This window comes from Loa loa (genome assembly GCF_000183805.2).
Source record: "Loa loa unplaced genomic scaffold supercont3.13, whole genome shotgun sequence".
In the NCBI taxonomy this organism is placed as follows: Eukaryota; Metazoa; Nematoda; class Chromadorea; order Rhabditida; family Onchocercidae; genus Loa; species Loa loa.
In genome coordinates, this window is record NW_018108193.1 from 350256 (window position 1) to 361795 (window position 11540).

The window sequence follows — 11540 nt, forward strand, 5'->3', positions numbered from 1 at the left end:
TTGATTATTAATTTAGCGCTAGAGAAGCTTGGAGAGTGAGGTGGAAAATTGGCCTTATTTGATAACAAATGAATCAGTTTTAAGAAAGAAGCATTGGTATTAGAAATTTAATATTTGTTGATTTCGAAAAAAAAGTCCTATCAAAATTTCCAGAAGCAATGTAGTTGAACAATTTTGGTTTGATTTATTCGTTCAAACTTTGAATACACTACAATTTTTTTTTAGAAGAAATGTAATTGAATGCTTCATTTTGTTTACTAATTCATATAAAATAATATCCAAATGCATTTAAAACTCCATCGATTTAGGCTACAAAGCTGCAAGGTATTTCGTTGTTAACACTTTCATTCATTTAATGGAAGGTAAATATTTCACATATTGCCTTGAGTTTTTCGAGATACTATGAATTTTCTTGAATTTATGGTATTTCCGGACAAACATTTTAGTTGGTAACAAATAACCATAAGTTCAAAAAAATATGAAAACATGAGATGAAAATCTAAATATTAAAAATCTGTTTGCAAAATATCACCAAAAAAAAAACGAAACAAAAATATCACTGCCGGTAAATTTTGAGCAAATAATTTGTTTGAAATTTGAAATTTTAGATAATTACTGGACAACTTAATGGGATCTACCATAGTAATATTATTGATTGCTTTGTTTTATACGATGAAAGCATTTCGACTTCTTGAAGAGTTCGTTTTTTTCCTTTTGTTCACCTTTATTTCTAAATTACTTCAATATCGTACTCCACTTCAAGTTGCTCTACTAACATATTTTATTCCAACATCATTAGTAATTTTCTCACAATAAAAAAAAGAAAAGAAGGAAAAGGAAACCAATACAGAAAGTGGATAATTGGAAAGGAAGAAAAGTTTTCAAAGAAAATTTGCTGATGGCAAGAAAAGAAAAATCTATTAATCTATTTGTTATACATATATATTCATTACTATCTTTATTTGTAAGTGTAGTTGTAATTTAATTACAAACAATTGAAATAAGGTTTTTTCTCTCGGTTACTTTTAGATTTTGTAGTTTTCTTTCTGCATTCTTTCTCAGCAATTTAATTTCACATTGAACATAAAAACTCTATGGATCAATAATTCAATTCTATTGGAATTAGATGCTTTTGGTACCTAATTCATCATTTGTACAGATCAGTTGACACAATAACACACACATAACAGACACAGACAGACACATTTTCAATAAACCTATGCTGAATTAATGGCTGAGGCATTAATTGAGCATAGGTTTATTGGAAAACAAACTGGTTACATGACAACTGATGGGCCTTGAGAACTTTCCCACGAGTCATATTTGTTAAAAATGAATGGGATTTTTTAGTGAATATGATCCGCAGACCAGAAAAATCTCAGAAATATTAGACGTCCTTATCGATAATAATACTTATGATAGACGTCTAAGGCCAAAACATGGTGAAGAACCGGTAAACGTTGGTATTACGTTACATGTGTCAAGCGTTAGTGCAATATCCGAAGTTGATATGGTATGTATATGTTAGATATGATAATGATAAGAGTAATATTATTTCCTGACGTCATCTCCTACAATCTAATGAATATTTAAAGTTCGAGGGTTCCTTTTTTGTTTTTAAAATATTTTTATGGCCTCTTTTCAATATTTTGTAAGCAATCGATTTTTGTTTTCAGGACTTTACGATCGATTTTTATTTGAGGCAAACTTGGAATGACCCACGCCTTGCATTTAGCCATTACCTGTATGGTATCTTCGAAAATAACATTGATTCATTAACGGTTAAAATTTTTGCCATAATTTTGATAATTTTACAATTAGTTAATGTAAAGTTAGAAAGAATAATTAAAATTTATTTCATTAACAGATTTTAAAATAATACCGTGACTAAAATGATGTTTCAATAAAGAATCGAAAAGCTGTAACTGCCAGGCACATTCATCAACAATAAATTATTCTCGAGTTTCATTGAAACACCAGTATATGCCAGATAGAGTTCATTCCAGAAGCATACAAAGCATATACAAACAGGCCATCTATCATATTATGGTAATTCTCTACTCAAGACTTGACCTTTACCGATATATGTGCCATCGTATCCTAGGCTAGAAAATCAATAGTGTTTTTTTTTAATATCACGAAATTTTTAAATAAGAATAATCCAAAATAATTCAACGAAGCCAATTTTCAGCAAGGTGAAAAAGTAATCAACTACTCATATCCACAACATATTTTATTCGTTGAAGTAGTGAAATACGACAGCGTTCCCTAGATTGAAATGAAGTCAAAGAATCTACATACTTGAAACTGACAATGATAGTGATAATGAAATACTCCATTTAACAAAGTGAATAATATATTTAGGTTGGCGTAGATTATCTACAGAAATTATGGAAACCAGATACATTTTTCCCGAATGAGAAGAGGTCATACTTTCACGTAACTACAACGCATAATTCATTCTTGCGCATCTATCCAAACGGCAACGTATTTACCAGTCAGAGGTTTGTTTCTTTTTAAAACTGATGGAAACATTCAATCTCAATATCAAATTTGAAGAAGGGAAGAATTAATACGAGGAAAATTTGAAATAAAGGATTTGAAACGATAAAAGTAAGGACATTGAGTGATTAAAAACCTTAATGAACGGATAATTAAATAATTGAGAAGCACTTTTCAAAGCACCAAATCGCATAGGTACCTATGAAATATCGTTCAACAAAATTTGGTAGCTTGATTTTATAGAATGTGAAAGAATTCATAGAATTTAATAAAATTTAATAGAAATTTTGATTCACATGCTTACAGGCTAACTGTTACAGCTATATGTAACATGGAACTTCAGTTATTCCCTATGGATTCCCAGAAATGCAAACTTGAAATTGAAAGCTGTTAGTTGAATTCCTTAATTTTATTGCACCATAAGTAAGAACAAGTTCAAAAATCTTAACTCTTGCGAAATTATAATGAACATTTTTGACCTTGACGAATTCAGCAATACCTTTCAGCGTAGTTAATAATAGATTATGTCATTCAACATTAAACTTATGAATATAGGAACCACTAACGAGAGTATGTGTTGCAGATGGATACAGCGTATTAGATATTGTTTACTTTTTCAATAACTCGAAAAATCCAGTATCGAAATCAGAATTTGAATTGCCTCAGTTTGTACTCATCGATATACAAGTTGCATCACGAAATGTTGCCTTAGTTTCTGGTGAAGCATAGAATTCTTCCTTAAAAATTTGCAAAATTTAGAAATATAAAGACTAAAGAGCATTCTCAAGGGAAAGTATACGATTTCATATTTCATTTACAAAATATTTTGTCTGTCCGCATATTTTAAATTCTTATAACTGCTTGTCAAATTTTCGCGTATGTTAAAGTCTCCCCGAGTTGTTTTATTTTACTAGTTATTTACTTTCCAACTAAATTTCAGGGAACTCATGTCTAACATTTAAAATTTCAGGCAACTACTCACGTCTAACCTGCACATTTCTTTTCAAGCGAAATATAGGATTCTACATAATTCAAGTTTATTTACCCTCAATTTTGATCGTTATCATATCGTGGGTATCTTTCTGGCTCAACCGTGATGCAACTCCAGCACGAGTAGCGCTTAGTGTACTTACCATACTTACTATGACTACACTTACCGCAACTACAAATGTTAGATTTCCATCTTCTCTGCGACCGTGTTCATTAAATTCTAATCTTATCAGGATTAGTCCATAAAATTTATAAAATTAATCAGTTCGAAATATAAATTTTATTGTCCTTCGAGTACATTCTTTCCTGAAATATTATTCTTCTCAATACCGAGATTGATTAAAAAAGCAATCGAATCACTCGCTGACTAATTTTATTCTTTGTTTGATTTTAAAATGATGAAATTACAGGCCTCAATGCCGAAAGTTTCTTACGTTAAAAGCATCGACATATTTCTCGGTTAGTCATATACATGAAAATTCATTGGTGCACAAAAGAAAATCGTTCGTTCCATTATTTAAGTAAAAATTTCCCACTTCAATATATAGCAGAGGGTCATTCTCATACAGTAGGGTCATTATCAAACAAGAAAGAGGATTCTGATAGAAACAATTACTCCATAATATCCGAATTAATGAACAATTTTTAGGTGTATCATTCATTATGGTATTCAGTTCATTACTTGAATTTGCTGCCGTTGGATATATCAGTAAAAGAATAAAATTGAACGAAAGGAAGCAAATGGATATGTGTAGGCAAGTCTTACTTTCTTATTCAAATCTGTTTTGTTATTGTTTTTCTCTCTTTGAAACTCGCAATAATTCAAGATTTAGTAAAAGGATACTCTCATCCTTTTTTTTCGACTTCGAACTTGCCCCAAAAATGATTTGAACAATCTAATTAACTTGCAATAATGACTGCGATTATTTTTAAGGAAGTTACCAAGTGCATTATCAGCCTGCTTCTATACTATGCCATCAAGAACAGAGGACACTATAATTCCGCTCTATCATCCATTTTATTCATCTCGTGATAAAAATTCCATTCTGTACAATGGAGGCGCAATCAAACCACCTGTAATTCTGAAAAAAGTTGGTATCCATAATGAATACCTTGCAAAGATATTGGTTTGAAATTTACTAATATACGACCACATTTTATAGCTGATACTCAGTGCCATAAATTATTACTAAACTTAACATACAAATATACGACAGTTGAAATTTCGGCATTTACATTTTCGAGAAATACTGCAGCTATCTACAAATTACACTTACTGCACTGCTACCTAGAATACGGTAAAGTGGCTACTGTAGCCTGAAATTCATTAAGCATGAATGATTCCTTTCAGTATTAACTGATATGAGCAAATGCAATAATTGTAATCCATTTCGACCAGTCTGGTAATAACGATAACTGTTAAAAAATGTATAAAGAAAGGATAATTCAGGGTGAATGTCAATGTCCGATACCTCCACCATCACCGACATCGGCATTTCATATAAAGAAAACCCCAAAAAAGGAATATATAATATTGTTCTGTGTCATACGACCCAATAAAATCGATAAATATTCGCGATTTATTTTTCCTTTGGTAAAAATCCATAATTATCACAAATAATTAAATTCCGGAATAAGAATTCGAAAAAAAAATGTAATGCTTTCTCTTCTGTTCATTCTATTAATTTCATTAAATTATCAGTTCCACAAACTTCATGTACTATCAGTTTCAGATTTTCCTGGTATTCAACATAATATACTGGTTCTATTACTACAGCATCAGCGGTACGGAGCTTACGAATATAGACTTGCTGTGAAACAGTTACTGTACCCTCAGTTTCCCACTTCATGCATCACTTTTTCCATAATTCCATCGTTCAATTTTCAGGGAATAATGCTATCCATAAGAGAGCAAATATTTTGATTGACGTTTTTTTATAAATTTTAATGCGATTTCAAAATAAATGTTTCCAATGTGAATTATTAAAATCATTCTATGCTTATCACTTTATCATCGATGATCTTTCCATAGTAGTATACTTCGCTGAACATTTTCCTAGCAAACCTAAGAATGTTTAAAAATTTGAGTAGCGTGGGAAATTATCAACTTATCACACCCACAAGCAAGCCTCATTCTACTTTGAAAGATCAGCGAAAGCTGCAATAGCTTTACACAAAACTCAATTCATTTGAATTTTAATAAATCATTTAAAGCGTAGTAGTGAAATTTTTTTCATTCAATTCAAAGGCTAAAAATAATATGCGTTTCGCTCCAGATAAAATGTACTGTAACGGACGAATTAATCAATTCAGAGTGACAATTAATTTCATAACAATACGAAAGATACAAACAAGACACTGACAAATTTTATAATGCTAAATATTAAGATGAAAGAGTAGGTCACCTAAAATGGCAGTCCTATTGGAAGATTAGGAATTAGAAATTCATCATAATTACCGATGAGATTCAAGGATTTTAGTCGTAACTGATCACTTGCAAGTAGAATTACAGAAATGAACAGAAGAAAAGAAAAAGAACACCGCGCAAACAACGGCAGTCTCGACGCATTGCACCGTTCAGTGATTCATTTATGACGGACCGCGAAAAAGCAGGCGTATCCATTAGATTGAGGTCACAGTATTTTGGGAGGTAGGATGGATTGGGAGGCTGTGATGTTGTATACTTTTTACTCTTAATTGGGTGGAAATTTTTTCCTTAACATCAATTGAATGTGCTATCCAAGTAATTATCAAAACTGGCTGAAAGTTGTTCGATTTCGAAATTGTTATTCAAATTTAGCCGCTGATAAAATGGTTAATGTGTCGAAGGAGTTATTGGACAAGTTTTATGATCTCGCCGATTTCGACCAGCATAGGCGTCACAATGCTGTGATTGCCATTTTGGATGAAGTAAGTCGTACTTAAATCCTAAAGTTTTCCGTATTCCTTGCACAAACTCAAGAATTTAAAACTCTATACCTTTATCTTCCACTTTTTTGCAAAATTTTCTTTCCATTTTTTTTGCCACTGACAATGAGAAAATAACATGAGGACTAGGATTATGCCCAAGTTCGCTTTTCCTGTTTTTTGTACTTATGGGCAAGAATTATTATTCTCAAAGTAAAGTTACTATGGAGATTTGATAGACCTGTTGTAGAGTTAGGACGAAATCTCTTGTCTTACCGCATCTTCTTATTGATATAGATCGGTACACAGGATAATAAATCATTGGTGAGATTGTGATACAGAAGAGAATTATAGGTTTAAAGTTCCCATTCAAAGGGATATGAGAGAATGTAAACGAAAACTGTTTTTCAGTTTGAGCAAAATGGTTCGTATTTGATGGAGAGATTGGTAGCCGGCCTGGCTTCATCACGAGCTGCTGCACGTCTCGGTTATACAAATGCGCTTACCATTATTCTTTCTTCATTTGGGAAAGATTATCCAATTGAAGTGTTGTTCAAATTAGCTGACCAGAAGTTACCGTTAAATAAAGCGGTTCGTTTTCAGGATTTTTCTTTTAAACTCAATAGTTTCTTAACAGAGGACTTTTGTCGTTTGAGTATATTGCACTCTAAGGGAAGGGGCAACTTTAAAGGAAATTAAAAATGCAGTTCATTCTTCGGAATAGTCTGCGTTCATTAATAACGATTGCGCAGTGTTCCTGAAAAATTTTGTATGGCAAATATTTCTTTATTAGTTTTATGACTGTTTTACTATAAAATTATTTTATTTCAGGAAAATCCTGGTTCACTATTAGGTCAACATTTATTTCATTTGGCTATGGTGAACAGCGATGCATATAATGACGTATGTATCTCTTTACTTTCTCACATTTCTTAGTCTTCTTTTGAACTTGATGAGTTTATCTTTTTTCCAAATAAGTTGTGTTACTTTTTAGGCACTATTAGAAGTAGGAAGGCGAGAAATGAGCTTGGTGGAAAAGCAAAGTGGTTTGGCTTATTCGGCAACTAATTTATTAGCTCAGTGTGCGAATAAATTGCGAGAAAAGAGATTTGCAAAGGATTTTTGGCCCCTTGTGAAGAAAAATGTTACGAAACCACTGGATTCACTTGATTCAGAATGGTTCTATTTTGCTCTGCATGTTATGGAGAAGCATAGCGTAAGTAAAAGATTTAAACGATAAAATTCCCATAATGAAGCAATATAATTCACTGATTACAAATTTTACTACCGTTGTCATCTTAGTGATCATTTGCTGCAGGATGCGTTGAAAACTGAGGTATCCTTTTTGTCAGCCAGTGGAGAATTAAATATTTCCGATAAAGACTGTGATGCGGTTATAAACATTCTAAAGGTCATTTTTGACTATTATTTTCACGTATTTTATTTGTCATGAATGTTGTCGACGGTTACCAATCGATGAAGAATGATTAGTTTGAGGTGCTAAACCTTGTTTCATGCTTTTCATCACTACGAAAACATTAAAGTTCTTAAAAAGCACTCAAGCCGTTTAACTGTGATGGACACCGAAAATTTAAAGGAGTAAATATTAGAACAGTTTTTAAGAAAGCAAGTGGCTCTGGTGAGAACGAACTAATTTCAAAATTGTTGCTTCTCGCACGAGCATCGAAGAATTTCGAAACAGTTTACTGTAAAATTGTCGAGAAATGGTTGTATCATGGCGATTTACACAGAGTAATGATTAACATTTATTTGATGGTGAACGTACTTGGTTAAGATTTGTTTTTCAGTTGTCATATTGACATAAAATATTGACAATGACGTCGTGAACTTTAGGAGAAGTCCAAATTGATCTTCATTTGTGCTTTGTATTGATTAACTGAGCGTTTTGTTGTCTCCGATTACCGGATGTCATTACTTTTCTTCGTATAATACGACTTTCAGGTTATATCTCGCGCACTACCGTTTATTAATACAATGCTACAGCAAATAGATTTCGAAACCGATGAGGTTTCGTTTTGGCTTACTGAATTTTTTGCTAATTTCCTGTGTTATTATTTGATCTTGCCAAACAATCTAAAACTGCTATACACTTTTTCTAAAATATTCTTTTATTGATTCCCAGTTTGTGATATTTCTCTCAAATTTCTTCTTTAGTTGATGGCTATATTTTCTTCCGAATTTGTGCGCTTGATAAGATCAATACGAAGGAGCAATGAATTTCGTTTCTTGTTCTCCACGATTGAAGCTATCCTACTAGTTCTTAAAGAGGTTCTTTCCGTATCTTTTCTCATCATGAGAGTTTTTTATAATTAAGTTTTCTTCGGAAGGAATAATTTAACTTTCCTTTCATCCGCTCTTTTAAGACAATTCTGCTGTTTTAAAAAGAAAAGTGCAGTTTTTGTCTTGGGAAGAACGTTCTGTTTTAGTCGCTTGCTACAAAAGAATGGACATCAACTAACATTTCTAAATTACTTAACAATTTTGATCGCGTTGGAAATGGAAATTTTGATGAATTCATCGGCGGAAATGTTAAAATCACGGAAAAGATTCTACTGCAATTGCGTGATGATCCCCACGATATAGTTAATGTGGTAACTAATTAATTTAATCGAGTTCTAATTCACATATTTTAACAATGAATCAAATATCGAATATATAAAAAACTTTATTTGTCTCCCGTTGACTGCATTTAAAGAATTTGTTTCATAGGCCTTGAAGGAAGGTGGTTGGAGATTGAGACGGATAGCGAATGTATTTATACATTGGCCCACAAACGTCCAAGAAAATGTCTTGAAACTGTTATTCAAACACGGAAAATGGACAGAGGAAGTAAGCTTTCGACTTAATTACATGACCGTTGATTTTCTACAATTAAAATTACGGAAATAAATTTGAAATGATTTGCTTGTTATACCTTAATCTTTTTAATATTTCAGACACGCAATGCTTTTTGTTCTTCTCTTGCTTCCTTATTCATTGTGAGTGTAAGGGCAGGCAGAAATGTGACTGCGATTTATAGAGAAGAGCACAAAAAGCTGTTACAAAAACTAATCAAAAAACAGGATACAAGAGTTAAATTGCCTGTGGTTAACGGGTGATTTTTTTAACTGTTTGTACGGCATCAGTATTCTTTTAAATTTGTATATTAAAGGAGGGCTGTTCTTGTCATCGATTTTTATCATTAGTAAGACTTCATAATGTTTTCTTGATCATTTATTGCAAATTTCTATTTGAGCAGCAAACAACTTCAAAGTTTTTGCAGAACTTTGTCCGTCTTTATGAATATGCTTACACTTTGGATAGCTGCAGCATCGGATTCGAATGAGCGTCATTCATATTTAAAAGATCTTGCTGAGACGGCAGAAATTAGTGAAAAAATGACAGGAAACGACGACAATAGTAGTATAGCGGTATATATGTTGATCATATTTCAAACTTATCTGAATGCAAGTCGTTAATGGGATACCAGCTATAATAAATGTTTTAATCCCTTATTATATGTTTAATATCCGTTCTTCATTTGTTTTTCCTTACTGTTTTGTAATGTTCCTTACCATATTTTTCTTTTTCACGATTTTAAATATTCTGTAATTGTTTAGCTTTATTATTCCTTTATGCTTGTATATTTATGCGAATAAATTTCAGATTTTGAATGATTTATTACTTTCTTTATTGAGTCGACCCCATCGATATCATCGCCCAGTCGTTCATTACGTCTTTGCTTCGTTCGTTCCACGGATGAAACTAGAAAATCTTCTGCAGATTCTTGAGGTTTCAATTTTATTGTTTAATGATTGTTGAGTATTTCAAAATTACTTTCAAATGCAAAAATGTCAACTATGTTCGACATCGAAAAGTGTTGAACTGGTAATGTTTTGCTCATTAGTTTTTGGATGTAACGATTTAATGCTTGAAATTATACTGTAAACGTTTTTTGCTTTTTTAAAGACTATCAACCTCAGCAATGAAGAGTTAATGCTAGAAAAAGACGCAAGCGAAAGCGATGATGAAAATGACTATGAGGATTCTGAACAAACCAGTGAAGAGAATGGTTTGATTAACCTATATTAACTTTTGTGTAGGTTGAATTTGTCACTTAAGAGAAGCGCATGGACTGTATTAGTAATTCATTCCAGAAATGAATAATAATGGCGATATTATGGACCGAGATGAAGAAACGGATGATTCAGAATTTGAAGAGGAAGACGAAGAGGAAAGTGAAGTTGATGAGGAATTTGTCAATAATCTCAAAACAGCACTCGGTTCTGTTGCTGCATGTTCAGATAATGACAGTGATAGGGTAACTGAAGTTTCTTAAAAATCTTAACTAGGTTGAAATTGAAATTATGTTAAGATTGACGACAATCTTCTGCGAGAAATGGCAAAAAAGTCGTAGTTTCATTTTTTTTATTTTAGTACCCTTTAATTTCCATCAATGTATATTCCCTTTCAAACTATTCGGTCCATAAAAAAATGGTTTTTAGAACAGCTTATCATCAACAGTAAGTGACGAGACGATGTTTCGCTTGGATGAAAGCCTGGCAGCTGTATTTCGTAAAAAGATGAAAAATTCGCGAACTCTAAGTGCATTCTTAGTGGAGCAGTCTCAGCAGTTTCGTGCTAAATGTTTTGACCTGTTATTGATAGCAGTATCTCATCAAGACGGAGCATACAACACAGTAGTATGATTTTTTTTTTTCTTTAAATTTCTTCCAAATTGAATAACAATGAACAAATTATATGCTTTACAGGATCTTATTTTGTGGTTTACAGGATCTTATTTTGCCTTTAATTGAATGTGCTCAACAAGCTCTGCGTAAAAAAGATGGAGAACTAACTTTCAAAAAAGCAACAAACTTACTGGAAATTATTTTAAAACACAAAAAGGTATTAAATGTCGATTATACTGTGCAAACTTGTGTATTCATGTTTTTGTATAGAAACTTTCGCTAGTTATATTTATTTAGAATGAGCTAAATGAAAAGAATGCTATTAAACTATTGGATGAACTTGTCCTGAAAACATCACAAACCGTAAATCCTGTTATGAGGAATATTCTTGGCAGCGTTGCAAGTTTTTGGTAAGTCTTTTTGATAATTCTTAATTATTTTTTTTTTNTT

General features: G+C 32.1%; 2 protein-coding genes across 2 annotated transcripts; both read left to right on the plus strand.

The window, feature by feature from the left end:
* The first annotated feature begins 598 nt into the window (after positions 1–598).
* LOAG_16693 (gamma-aminobutyric acid receptor subunit beta) lies at positions 599–5402 on the plus strand. Its single transcript, XM_020449345.1, has 12 exons — positions 599–698; positions 1351–1513; positions 1677–1781; positions 2365–2504; positions 2809–2891; positions 3086–3220; positions 3473–3672; positions 3903–3951; positions 4142–4247; positions 4427–4583; positions 4943–5086; positions 5226–5402. The coding sequence occupies exons 1-12, from the start codon at positions 628–630 to the stop codon at positions 5307–5309; spliced, it is 1437 nt and encodes a 478-aa protein (XP_020307154.1). The 5' UTR covers positions 599–627; the 3' UTR covers positions 5310–5402.
* Positions 5403–6287: 885 nt separating this feature from the next.
* LOAG_16694 (hypothetical protein) lies at positions 6288–11504 on the plus strand (the record flags this gene model as incomplete). The annotated part of the gene is made up of 18 exons (XM_003143559.2): positions 6288–6402; positions 6811–6990; positions 7231–7302; positions 7394–7615; positions 7718–7810; positions 8023–8151; positions 8362–8427; positions 8575–8688; positions 8847–9011; positions 9130–9249; positions 9357–9514; positions 9683–9830; positions 10066–10191; positions 10369–10471; positions 10557–10720; positions 10905–11102; positions 11194–11307; positions 11388–11504. Exons 1-18 carry the CDS (start codon positions 6304–6306, stop codon positions 11502–11504), a joined length of 2388 nt encoding a protein of 795 aa, XP_003143607.2. The 5' UTR covers positions 6288–6303.
* Between the last annotated feature and the right edge of the window lie 36 nt (positions 11505–11540).

What these genes read in the sequence shown, in the direction of transcription:
- LOAG_16693 (XM_020449345.1), top strand. Translation starts at nt 628, where the DNA reads ATGGGATCTACCATAGTAATATTATTGATTGCTTTGTTTTATACGATG. An exon ending in GCATTTCGACTTCTTGAAGA is followed by an intron (nt 699 to 1,350) that starts GTTCGTTTTTTT and finishes GGGATTTTTTAG; the next exon opens with TGAATATGATCCGCAGACCA. An exon ending in AACGTATTTACCAGTCAGAG is followed by an intron (nt 2,505 to 2,808) that starts GTTTGTTTCTTT and finishes ACATGCTTACAG; the next exon opens with GCTAACTGTTACAGCTATAT.